General features: G+C 45.1%; 1 protein-coding gene across 7 annotated transcripts in view; it reads right to left on the reverse strand.

The window, feature by feature from the left end:
* Positions 1–657: 657 nt before the first annotated feature.
* Positions 658–13,587, reverse strand: part of GPM6A (glycoprotein M6A) — a 161,061-nt gene continuing 148,131 nt past the window's right edge. For all 7 annotated transcript variants that reach the window (XM_081125054.1, XM_081125051.1, XM_081125048.1 and 4 more), the window contains 4 exons: positions 13,213–13,366; positions 7,083–7,159; positions 6,544–6,609; positions 658–2,766 (listed from right to left, as the gene is read on the reverse strand). In XM_081125054.1, coding sequence (XP_080981180.1) covers positions 2,614–2,766; positions 6,544–6,609; positions 7,083–7,159; positions 13,213–13,366 — 450 coding nt within the window. In that variant the 3' untranslated portion in view covers positions 658–2,613. The remainder of the gene's footprint in view (positions 2,767–6,543; positions 6,610–7,082; positions 7,160–13,212; positions 13,367–13,587) is intronic.

Raw genomic sequence — 13,587 nt, forward strand, 5'->3', positions numbered from 1 at the left:
AGCGTAAGGCATTTTGTGTGTATCTACTTACAATTATTGTAGATATTTGTAACCTAAGTCTGTGAAGTTTCCAAATCGCCCTTCATAATAACACACAGATAGCTGAAGACTCATATAGAACTTTAGGCGTTATGAAAATTAAGATTCTTATTGAAACTATTTTATTACTTTCAAATTGATATCACTTCTAGTTTGGCCAGAGGAAATCACACGCAAAGCAAACAAAAAGTCCAGAAAATATATATATTTTTTCATTTCATTGTTCTCACCTTGATATGTTGAAGTGAACCGAGAAATCATTTTTCTTTTGAATCAAATTAGTCTTTTTTGTTTCTCTGCTAGTTTATGAAGCACTAAAAGAAACACAAAACAACAAAAATTAGGCGAGAAAATAGTGTAACTGGGGAATCGTGATTACCTGCCAAATGCAATGACCTCTAATGCCTTGAATGAGTCGCTCTCTCCCCGCTCCCTGGCATTCATTGACCCTCTGTGACCATGTGGAGGATTTTCACTGGACTTTGAAGTGACGGGTCAGCTCTCCCGAGGTGACACGAGTCTGCAGGAAACAGGGCCTGTTGCGTTTGAAACGATGCACACACACCGGAAAGGGGAGTAAACAAAACAAGAAAAGAACAAAACCATGACAGAAACTAATCACAAGTACACAAAGTACACAAGTGTGTTTATTACAGTTTGCAAGCACTTTGCTCTACATTTCAAAACGCCACCATCAAGCTGTTGGCACATTTATGTACAAAACAGATTAACTGTAATGCCTGCTACAAAGCACTCTTCAGGAAAATACAAACTCTAATACCAGGAAAAAAAGCAAAGGCGTCGACATTGGTACATAAGTTTAAAAGACAGTTTTAAAAATCATCACAAACCGGTAAGACACAGAACTGAAACACTACCATAGAGGATTGAAAGAGGCCCGTTAATACTTTCGCTGAATATCTGTAATACTGCATATATCAGAAAAATGTTGAACCAGTAAGATAATAGTAAAAAAAGAAGCAAACCCCCAAATTAATTAAATAATACTACGGATGCATTGTCATGCCACGGAGAACCCCAGCGATATCCCTACATACTACAAGAACTTGTAAGATTGTGGGTGACGGATGCATGGCCCGGCATTGTACAAAGGTTGTTCACTCAAGAAAGTTGATCAGAAATGCACTTACGCTGAGAGGAGATTTCACAATGGTCCAATCAGTGCACAGAACTACCTAGTTTTTATACACTGACAAAAATGTCTTGTCAGGCGACATAATTTTAAGAGACACTTTACAGCATTCTTGTAGCATTAGAAATAATCAAGAGTCAAGGTTAAAACAAACACCAGATTTGGTCCAGTAATACTGATTGCTTTTTTTTTTTTTTTAATATTCCTTTGATATAGGTACTTCTTATAAATGAATATGAATGAATGTTTGGTTAAAATGACTTACGAGAAATAAAAACACAAATATGCCACTACGCTTCAAAAGGATACGTGGTATAGTGGCCTCTAACTGTACTTTAAAAAACACTACAGGTAAATCAACGTAGATTGGAAGGCTGCAAGCAAAGCTATTGTATTCATGGAAGCCTTTTCAAAGATATCATACACATTGGAGGGGTAGTTTACAGAGGTGCAACCCACGAAACCTTTTTAAAGTGGGTAAAACAACTTCTGAGGGGTTAGTGTGCCTATTGTTCATACACCACCTTCGTGAAGGTGACTCATGTTCCACGTTAGCACATTCAAGTTCCAATCCAGCCACTGCTTGAGTCACAAAGAGACCCTTCTCTGGTTGTCCACAGGAGTTATTTCCATTAAAATCGTCCCTGTACTAAACTTTAGAAGGTAAGCCTGGTGTCACAGTCTTAGAAAGGCAGCTAGCCATGCATTAGCATCACTGTGTCTACATGCTCACAACGTAAACTTGAAGAATCAGAGGGAAATACCTCTTCCGTACATCAAGGAAAAATACAATGTTAACAAAGATAAGAAGCACTTTTTTTTTAAACCTACTCTTACAAATTTAGAAATTGCACCTTAGATTGTTGAGAACATCAACCAGAGCCTACAGTAACGTGGCCACTGATCTTCTGACAATATCTCTGTATTTCAAGAAGAGTCATCACGATAGCATCTCTGTCTATTGTTCGGAATGTACAATGGTCCCTTTGAAGGTTACCTGTAGTCAAACTAGTTACCTAAATCAAAACTAAAAAGTATAAAAAGCTATTTTTTCTTTTCAAAACATAAGAAATAATGCAAGAGGTGTTATGTATAACACACAAGGAGTGGTTAAAAATCAAAGAAATCTCTGCATTTGACAATGTTAGTTTCATCGATCTTAAGAATTATTATTCAATGAGTTTGGGAAATTTAAAAAAGAAAAGGGCTGGATAGGAGCTTATAGAAGAGATCTGGTTACACCAATTTAACAAATTCGGAAGTTAAGTGCTAAACAGCAAAGAATTGTATTCGGGTGATTCCTAAGTCACCCTCCATATCATTGATGAGAAGCACTTTCATTTGATTCTTCACAAGGTTGGATGGTTGGATGGCCCTTAGTTAAACACCAATGCATGTGAACGGCAGGAAGGGGGCTTTGCTTATGTGTATGCGTTGAGCCGCTCTTTGGAGCGAGTAGAGTGGATGTCGTGCAGCTCCTGCTCCTCCTTGGACTTGATGTCCTCGTACTTCTGCATCCGGCAGGCATCTTTCACATACGCCCAGTTGGCAGACAGAACCATAAGGTAGTGAACCTAGTCAACGACAAAAATCATTTATACAGGACGTCTGTCCAGTGTCTTCATTACACCTGCTATCAGGAAAGAAATGGTCCAATTGTATACTTATATAAGACCTGTCACTGATAAAACGGGCCCAAAATTTCAGTGGTAATAGGAATGATATAAATAAAATACAGTCCTTGCTCACTACTCCAACTATAAGACAACACCTTGGCGTTCTTTTTTTCACTGTCTATCTCTTTTTCATATTCCTTTTCAACTCTGAAGTATCCCAGACCGATTCTTATTTTTTATGTGATCTTTCCTGTGCATTCTGCCCTCATCCGCCCAAACCATAAGGCTATCCACTTCACGTCCATCTGTCGGTTTTCTAAGCCCTACTCGCAAACAGTCCGGTACACAGCTGGACTTAACGGGAGGACATACTACTGTCCACTGTGAAACAGGAAGAGGGATCATGGGAGCCTCCAAATAAGCCTGGGGACTTAATTAACTTCCCATACAGTAGAATTTGCAGTTCCCTTAAGATTCAAACTACATATGGATTTTGTATATTTATAGACATTCACAATAGCTAGAATAGCGCTATGTTCAAAAAGGAAGCTCCTGATCGGTCTGGAGTAATACATTTACTCAAGTAATGAAGATCTTGATTTGACCTGGGTTGACTCCATAGGAGATAAAATGCAGTTTCCCAAGTGATGGATTTCGATGGATAAACAGGAAAGGGAAACCAAGTGGCTGGTTATTTACTTTCTCTAAGTTCGAACGGTGGGGGCAATATTTCATCCATAATTTAGTAAAACAGGACACTAAATTTTTGATTAGCCAAGAGTACATTGAAAGGCAGGAGGTAGGATCGTTCTATTAAAGTACAGATGGACATAAAGAATGCAAAGTCGATCCTAAATGGTGGCTACTGTGGTATATTAAGGTAATTAACAGACGGTAGAAAAAAAACCCACGATTTTCCTACACAACAGTGTAAGAAAACCATGCATACCAGTAAGACTAAGATATTTTCAGAATGTTCCATTTCCCCTGAAATTTTGCATTTTGGTTAATGAAAATTGTAAGCCACAGGTAAGCAGGAGCTGTGAGTGATGTTCTTGTCCAGGGGTGGGGGGGCACCCAGCCAGCGAAATCATTTGGTCTGGCCCTGCCAAGGCAACCACAGGTGGGACTCGGAATTCAATAAATCTAGGAGCTTTATTTTAAAGTTGATAATTTTGTATGGCCCATGAATGATGCTATAAATAGCCAGATGGCTCTTGGAAGAAAAAAGGTTCCCCACCCCTGTGTGTAGTCCATGGCCTTTTCATAGTGAGAACAGAATACGCTTTATACACAGTACCAACTTTATGTGGCATTTTTATGTTGCTGTGAAAATATCAAGTGCTGCGGAGAGTGCTCAGCAAGTGGTAGGTGCTCAAAGTATTTGCCACATGAATAAAGGCTATCTTTTCAGATGTTCAAAACTTTCCTTTCAAAGTCCTGGGGAATATGGCCCCTAAGTTATTATTACATATGTATGTCTTCATATCTGAGCTTCAGGGTCACTTTAGGTCAGACTCTGGTGCTTCCCAGGTGGTTTTTGGCCATCTCATCTGGCCTCAGGGGACACAAGCCTCCCGGCTCCTCACTGTCCCTCAGCTGGTAAACACCATCGCTGGGACCTGGGGCAATGCTAAGTCCACTAACTCTGGCACCATATAGAACTTCCTAACCTCTCCAAAAAGTACTGTAGTACTTAAGCATGTGTTAATTTTAGTACAAATTCTGATAATCCTTGCCTTGAATTACAGATGATGTTTTCAGTGTTTTGGCTGAGCAGAATTCATCTGACTTTTCTCATCTATCCTATGGAAATAACGATGGCAGCTACCTGGTGAGTGACTGAGATCCTGATGAGGCTTGTGACAGTGGCTACATTATGAGTATTGAGTGTATTCACGTACATAGAGCATTTGACAGCACTTTTAACAGAGTAAGTCTTAGAGAAATACTAGCTAATAGCAGCCCTATAGGGAGTAGCATTAGTGCCAGGAACAGTAGCAACAGCTATATTATCCCAGCCTCCTAAGACCTAAGCTATTACCAGAGCTAATAAAACGGAAACACTGATGCAAGTCAGTATTTAGATGCTACGCATTTCTTCAGGAACTTAAGCTTTGCATATATTTGGATATCCAGAAATATGCTTAGTACATAAAAAAATATTCTAATCTCTTGCTGTTTGAAACAGAATTTGCTTATTACTTAATATCTAAAGCTATGCAAAGCATAGATTCCTTAAGAAATACATAGCCTCTGCATTTCTATATCTTAAAATCTTTTGCTGATAGAATCACTTCAGAGTAGGCATTGTTAAGGACAATTTGATTTTAATTTTAGTTTTTTATTTTTAATTTTTTTTTTGTTAAGGACATTTAAATAACATTATTCATTTATACAGGTACTATTCACAGGATTTTACATGCACCTTGATGCTGCAAATGCAAACAAAGCTCTATTATCACCTCTTTGCAAAAAGTCCTTTACAGACTCTTATACATGGGTGTGTAGTGCTTGAACATACATGTCCCTAAGATTATCCACTGCACAGACCATGTGGGAGCCTCTTCAGGGCATGTTTTAGCTTCCAGCTTAGGTCAAGATTATAAGGTCGTTGCTTATTGCTTCACTGTGATCCCTCCAATTAATCAGCAGACATGATCGTATTAAGCATCTCATATTCTGAAATAAAATTCCTACCAGAGATTTTACACTAAATCTAAAATGTTGACTAGTTAATATGACATAAAATTAAGACAATATCTGAAAACTCGCTTTAATCCTGACCTAGTTGGTTTTGTTAGATATTTTAAAAAATCATATTTAATAAAACCGAATCAGATCTTAATATGAACTGGAGCATCAAGTCACTAAAAATAACTGGTCTGAGATGCTCCTTAGCACATTAGTGTTGTCTCATCAGTCCTATATGTAGTCTTTGACAAGAGATGAAAAGCTCTCACTTTTTAAAAGGTGTTCCTTTAACGCCTCAGACAACGTATTGGCACCCTAGGCAAAGAATTAAATAAACTCAAATCGATTCACCATTTTTGCATCTTGAATGGGCCAGAACATTGGCGAGCTCACTATTACATCTGCTCCCTGCTGACACTCCGCGTCCCAGCGAGCAGCTGGGACTCCTGGTGAGCTGCCAACAGGGAGAAGGGGTGGCACAGAGCAGGTCCTCCAAACTCGCTAAGAGCCTGACTTTAAGGACCTGTTAATACTTCTGAAGAAAATTAGACATAGAAGACAGGACATAAAACTACCAAGATTTACCTTAAGAAAACTATTCCTTTCTCCTAAGCAGCTCAGTGGCTCTTTTATGTTCTTATTTAAGGAGGAGAAAAGGGTATTGTAAGGAGGGGTGATGCTATTACTTGGGACATCATGTGGACACGCTCATATTGCCGCAGAGATCGTTTCTATGCGAATACTAATCGAATGTCTACATGCCGATGAATTTGCTTATTTTTGTTGATGTTACCATATTATTGAGTGTTGTACCCCTTACACTAATGACCAAATATTATCTCTGTTGTGATGATAATACTTCCTTAGGTTAAGTCTTTATTAACCCAGTGTTCCCTCTCTCTCTCTCTTTTTTTTTTTACTGATAATAAAATAAATGATTCCTGTGGATTTCAGACATTAGAGATATTATCATCTCTACAAGCAAATACCTCTGTAATGTAAATAGAAAAGCAAAGCCCAGGGGCTTTGAGGTCTTCTTACCATGGCAATGACCGCTGCGCCTGCTCCGGCCAGGGCCACGATGAACAAGTGGAAGGTCATGTTCAGCTGCAGAGGAAACCACAGAACCAACAGGTGTGTCAAGGTCACGCACAGAAGGGAATAAGAGCTCTGTGCATCTTTAACAGACGTGAGCAGCGAGCCTCACTCACTCCAAACACATCATCACAGTCTCTTTTCTCCTGCAAATCGCTGAAGCCTTGGCAACAGCATCACGTTAATACGATTTCATTATAAAGAGGAGATCGCGACAACAATGATGGTTTTCAGTAATATAACAATATAAGGCTATGCTGTCTCTTTTTAAAATAAAACTATACTTTTTGAACTGATATTCTAGGAAAAAATTAAGATATTTATTAAAATTTTTATTGAAACACAGAGTATCGCATTCATCTTTATTTTCTAGCCCCCCCATAACATCACTGCAAGCAAAGTTGCTTCTGAAAGAAAAAGGGGGTTACTGAGTGTAGAATAATGAAGTTGAATTCTGACAAAATTAAAGGCGTGGGGACACTCACCTCCGTGGATTCACACATCCGGAGGAAGTTCTCAGAGACTGTGCAGATTTTCTTTTCCTCTCCGATGGTCACAATCCCTACAACACGGAGAAAATGCGTTACCATTGTGCATGTTCTCAGGAGCCTGGAGAGAGAACAGGAAACTCCTGCGGAGAGAATCTAAGCAAGTTCCACTTTATGCCAGGTGACTGTCACAACAGAAGACTTTGCTCCGGCTCTCAGGGCTGGGTGACAGCTATGAGTAGAGCGATGGGTGAAGATGCAACCCCTCCAGGCTCCTGGCCTCCAGCAGGTCGAACGTGCTCAGGCTGAATTCACGGAGCCTGGCAGGAGAACCTCAGGGCCCTGTCACCGGCGACGGGCTCGGGCCCTTGGTGTAAGGGTGTAGGCGTCGCAGTTACTGCGATTATTAGCTAGGCCCAGGCCATTCTGAAGTCTGATCTCAACTTACGCAGCTGGCACCCAGCTCCCGTTAGTCTAGAAGAGCAACTGCCCGAAGGAGGCCTTTCTCTCTGTTCTATCAAAAACAGCGCTCAGCGGGGGAAATAAAAAGCTGTGATCTCACTAGGTTTACCCTGGGTCCAGGTGGTTTATGGACCAACTGCGGCGGGAGCACCAGTTATCAAAACTAAGTATCTGTGGACTCAACAGAGAGCCACGAAGCCCGAGCCTGAGGCCGTGGCCAGGCGGCCGCATCCCAGCCAGCAAGCAGGGGACACACTGCCCCGACCTCGGTTCAGAGAAGGGGTCAGGTCCACCCTGAAACGGGTCTTAGGTTTGCGTTCAGAGCTACTGAAGTGTCGAACACAAACATACAAGAAGAAAAACAGGCTCTGGGCAAGCGATACCCAAGCCTTCAGCGCTCGCTGCTCTCACTTGGTTCCGGGCCTGTAGGGTCACAGCGCTCAGCGGGGAGGGCCCGTCGGCGCTCGACGGGGCTGCTGCCAGTCTGCTTACTCTGCTTGGCTGGGTACTTCAGTTAGTCTCCGTGCCCCACACAGAAGGCGGAGCTTCCCTCTGTGCCCTTCCTCTCCGCCAGCTGGCTGGGGGCATCGGGTCTGTCTAACAAACCGCCACCACTGAGGGGCTCCTGGTGAAGGGCCCCCTGCCCCACCCTGGTCCCTGACAGGCGTCCTTCCCCCTCCATCCAGGTCACTGACGGGCGTCCTTCCCCCTCCATCCTGGTCCCTGATGGGCGTCCTTCCCCCTCCATCCTGGTCCCTGACGGGCGTCCTTCCCCCTCCATCCTGGTCCCTGACGGGCGTCCTTCCCCCTCCACCCTGGTCCCTGACGGGCGTCCTTCCCCCTCCATCCTGGACACTGACGGGCGTCCTTCCCCCTCCATCCTGGTCCCTGACGGGCGTCCTTCCCCCTCCATCCTGGTCCCTGACGGGCGTCCTTCCCCCTCCACCCTGGTCCCTGACGGGCGTCCTTCATGTGAATCCCATTTCTTCGTTCACACTCACAGCTAAACCGGAGGGAGTGTGGCCAAGCTCTCTGTCTACAGGTCTCCGTTTCACTTCCACTCCTCCCCTTCCAGCGAGGTTGCCCCCCACACAGTCTCCTGTAAAGCTCACCGCAGGCCGGCACCGTTACAGGCCAAGGAGAGCTCAGCTCGCCTCCTGCCGGGAGGGGTGGAGGCCCCGACGCCCTCCTCCTCCCGCTCTCTTCACGGCACCGCCACGTCTGTGTCCTGCTGCTCCCTCTCTGGCCTGCCAGGTTCCTCCCCTCCCCAGGACGTCTTCATCGGCGCGTCCAGCGTCCCCTCCTCCGTCACCCTCTCCCTTGCTGATGTCACTGAGTCTCAGGGCTTTGGATTTTCCATACTATCGACTCTTAAATCCACACAGCCAGCCCCCTATCTCTCACCTGATTTCTTACCAGACAACCCCGTTTAGATTCTAATAAACATCTAACAATCCGCACCTTCAAACTGAGCTTTGGACTTCCCTTGCCCCGCCCCCCCCCCCCCGAGCAAGGGCCTCTCATGGGCTGACCCATCTCATCTGAGAGCAAATCAACCTTCCCACTTGCTCAGTAGGAAGTAAATTCCTCCTCCAGTCTTCCTGTTCTCTCACCCCCACAGGCAACCTGGTGCTTGCCACCCATCTTCAAACACATCGGGTCAGGCCTCTTCTCCCACCTGCCTCGCCTGTCTCCTGGTCCGTCCCCCCAGTCCTCCTGTCCGTCCTCCCACCTGCCCTGCCTGTCTCCTGGTCCATTCCCCCAGTCCTCCTGTCCGTCCTCCCACCTGCCCTGCCTGTCTCCTGGTCCATTCCCCCAGTCCTCCTGTCCGTCCTCCCACCTGCCCTGCCTGTCTCCTGGTCCATTCCCCCAGTCCTCCTGTCCGTCCTCCCACCTGCCCTGCCTGTCTCCTGGTCCATTCCCCCAGTCCTCCTGTCCGTCCTCCCACCTGCCCCGCCTGTCTCCTGGTCCGTTTCCCCAGTCCTCCTGTCCGTCCTCCCACCTGCCCCGCCTGTCTCCTGGTCCGTCTGGGCCACCATCTCTCCTACGGGCTCACAGTGCTCACCGACATTCCTGGTCCTCTCGCCACAGTCTCTTCTCCACACGCAGCCAGGGTGCCCCTTCACAACAGAAGTCCCTCTGGCTTCCCTCTGCCCAAACCTGCAAATATTCTCTCCTTCCATCAGAATTCAAGCCCGTCAATGGACAATGTCCCCGTCGTGTGTTCCATGACCTCTCAGCCTTGGTCTCCACCCGTCCTCCCTGCTTCTCTCTCCTTCAGCCCACTGGCCTCTGTGGCTTGGTGAAGGTGCCGGGCACAGTGCTGCCCTGGTGACTCTGGACCGGCTCCTCCCTCTGCTAAGAACATCTGCAAGTCCCTCGTTCCCTTCAAACGACAACTCTCAGTGGCCCTTTCTCCATCGCTGTACTAAGTGTTGTCGCCCCGCTCCCCCAGGGCCCTGCACTTGATTATTCTGAATCACGGGTATATCTCTATAAATGACCCAGTTGGCTTAACCCCCCCAAAAGAAAATTATTCAAATTTAATAATATTTCTAAATATTGAATACATTTATATAATTGACTTATGAGATATAGAAAAGTTTTCAGCTAAAAGATGCAGAATGACATTTCCAGTTTCTAAACAGCAAGTAACAAGTTAGGATTGGGAAGCGAAGCCGCAGGCCCACAGCGCAAGGGGCGAGGAGAGGACGGTAGGAAGCTCATGCATTAGGGTTGCAGCCACGGCCTTTCTCTAGTGTTGTTTTTTGTTTTTTTTTAAATGTCACTTAAGCTGGCTAAACAGAAGACATATATTTCTGGCTCTGCAAGAACTGGTTGCGCCTGAAATATGAAAAGCTTCAGAGAAAACAAGCATAATGTGTGCGTGCAGTTACTATTATTTATTGATTCTTATCAAAGAGGTTGTTAGCCAGTTGGTGGTGAACAGAATTAGCAGATATTATGATACTATGATCCATTACAGGGTGATAGGGAATTAACTCTCCACTAGGAAATAGCAATGCTTAATTTTCAAATAATTTACCGCCTGCAGTGTTAGTTTCAAGGAGACGGAATTCCTGACGTGCCCCCTTCCAGCTTCTCCTGGCCCCTTCTCTCCCACCTCAAATCTCCAACGCTTCAACGTGCAGCGCTTAAACATAATGGGAGCCTGATAAATATTTGTAGGGAAAAGTGTGACTAAGTAAGTGAAATGAAACCCTACTGCGAAGGGCTTTCTGGAAATCGGATAAAAGCAAGCTGCTCCTGCTCGTGGGCGGACCTGCTGGGCCAGAGGCGGGCATGGCCGAAAGGCCAAGAGAAGCGCTGTCCACCCTGGATCACTTTCTCCCTGTCAGCCCTGAGGTAGTTCCATCGAATTTCCAGGTATTCACGGAGCACAGTTTTAAATCCTGGATCTAGATCATATGATGGGGACCAGTTTTAATATTTTATGAAACAAATTTACTGGGATAAATACCTAATACATTCAATGTCATTAAATCACTGTGCACATAACTGAAGAACAGCAAGACTTATTATAAAAGTATTAAAAATTAAAATGGGAAGTAAAAGGATTTCATGACTCATTTTGAAATACAGTAAACCCTAATATGATAAGCCATTCTAAAACCTCTCAACTGTAGGAATTAACGCCTCTGCTTCCCAACAGACCCAGTTGAAACGTGTGCTCCTCACTTCGCTGGTAAGACTAAGGCCAGGAGGTGCAGTGGAGACGAAGCAGGCACAGTGCCGTGACGCGGGGACTCCCCGTTTGTCAGAGAAAAGGTGCTATGTACATGCTCATGAGACAGCTGCAAATCTCCTTATGGGGTGTTCTTACCTTCTCAATTACCTTTGGATGAATTAGTAAATGTCTATTGTAATTAAACTTCAAATTTTGGGGAGTGGTTCTTTTCTACCCTGATGCCCCTTGATGCTAACTTGACAGTTGATGTATATCCAAGGTTCTTATGAAGGATCCACTATCTGGAGGGCAAATGAAAGCTACCAGACAGTAGACTGTGTGTGTAGGGAACACGGAAAGCCTCCGTCGATGACAGAAAGGTTGCATGGCATCTGGAAAGTCCCTTCTCTCCCCTGGTAGGAGGAAAGCTAAATTGGAATCAGTCCTGATAACTGTTGTAAAAAAGAGCTAAGGTTCAAGAGCAGCTCTAGGCAAAGTCATTTACCTAAGTACGTCCCATACAACATTTGGGACATACAGCATTAAAAATATTGCTTGTTTATCTGAAATTCACACTTATCTGGATGTCCTGTATTTTACCTGGCAACTCTCTCTGAGACACTAGTCACATCTCTCCAAATTTAATTTTTCAGAATAAGCGGAAGACATTGAGGGGAAGGACTGGAGTCAGAGCCGTGGTTTTCCAAGCAGCTGTTCTGTGACCACCAGCTGAGGTGTCCTTTTCCTGTGTTTATGTGGGACGTGGTTCCATGGTGGAAACTGCCCCTGTGGAAGAGCCGCCCACATTCTCCTATCATCTTCTCGCCAAGACCTTCATGCGCAGAGCAGATCCTCCGCTTTTCATTCGGATCAGAAAGAGGGACCTGAGGACTTGGTCTGACAGACAGGGGTGGCGACCGAACAGTTGTACTGGCCCCTACAGTCTATCTACAGCATTTCCACAGAGTCACAGGGCCTGGAGATACTGACTCATGAAGGGATTCCCATTTTCCTGACGCACAAGGAAACCTCACTGGAGGAAACCATCTACAGCATTACCAGATGTTAACAGGTGAGATTTTAATAGCTATTTTGTGAAAAGAAAAAAAAAAAAAGTCCATTTGAACATGTGGATTTGCACGTCTCTTATGAAATCTGTCGCTGCCACGGTTTTACAAATGAAGGAACAGAACTCTGAATGGGGCAGGTGAGAATGGACTCGACCTTTCCACATTCGTAATTCAGTACCTGCTTCCAAAGGAGAGGTGGCGGACGTGGAATTCAGAACACAGACGCTGCAGCTACCTGCCGGGGGTGCATCCTGCCCGGGCACTTACTGGATGTGTAACTGTGAGCAAGTCGCTTACCCTCCTGTGCCTCAGTTCTGTCTTTTATAAAGAAGGCAGCAATAGTGTCCCCAACACAGAACTCTTGTGAGCATTAAACAAGTCAACGTATATATAAACCATTTAGAGTAAGGCCTACACATCACAAGCCCACGTACACGTGAGATACTATTATTGTTACATGAGGTTTCAGCCCTAAATAAAAATAATCAGAGAGGACTGTGGATTTATTTAACATTCTGTGATTTTGTTATTGTTAAATGCTAAGTATCTTTGTTCTATGTGAGGAGACAATGAAGTGCCTATTTCTTAGGTGGTCTTTGGACTGGACCTCACAAGTTGTGTAACTGATCCTGGGACACAGAGCATAGGATGCACACGTCCCACTGAGCCTGGGAAAGGGCAAGGAGTCAGGACAGGCGATCGCATGTTCATGCTGTGAGGTCAACTCCCGATCCGTCTCAAACGCCCGTAAGCATAAAGAACGCCTTACAAGTGAATGGGCACTCTACCAGCTTCACCTCCTCGGCAGAAGAAGCGATGGTGGCTCCAACGTGCTTGGGCATATTCCTGAGGCAGTTACTTAGGGAAACACCGTGAGGCGCTCTTACGCAGCCAGCCAGCCACCTACCGAACTGACGCAGGTCCAGGCAGAGATTGGCCCCCTCCACGAGCGTGCTGTTGCGGCAGATGGTCCACAGGTTGAAGTACATGTACACAGGCAGGGAGGTGAAAGCCGTCACGCCCAGCCAGGCCAGCATGAACAGGTAGGTCAGCATGATGAACTGCGGCCGAGAAGTCAGAGAGAACACGCGTCATTCACCGGAAAGGAGAACTTCGCGATTCTACAACCCGCAGTATCAGAGGATTTCAGTGCTGCGGCTACGACACCGGTAAGGGCTGCGTGTGGCAAACAGGACACCCTGACGGGTTATGTGGCTGAGCCTGCTGGGGAGTCGCCACGGTGGCAGTTCTGATGTACAAGGAGTAATTTGCCTGAATCTCA

Source organism: Miniopterus schreibersii (assembly GCF_964146895.1).
Source record: "Miniopterus schreibersii genome assembly, chromosome: 2".
In the NCBI taxonomy this organism is placed as follows: domain Eukaryota; kingdom Metazoa; phylum Chordata; class Mammalia; order Chiroptera; family Miniopteridae; genus Miniopterus; species Miniopterus schreibersii.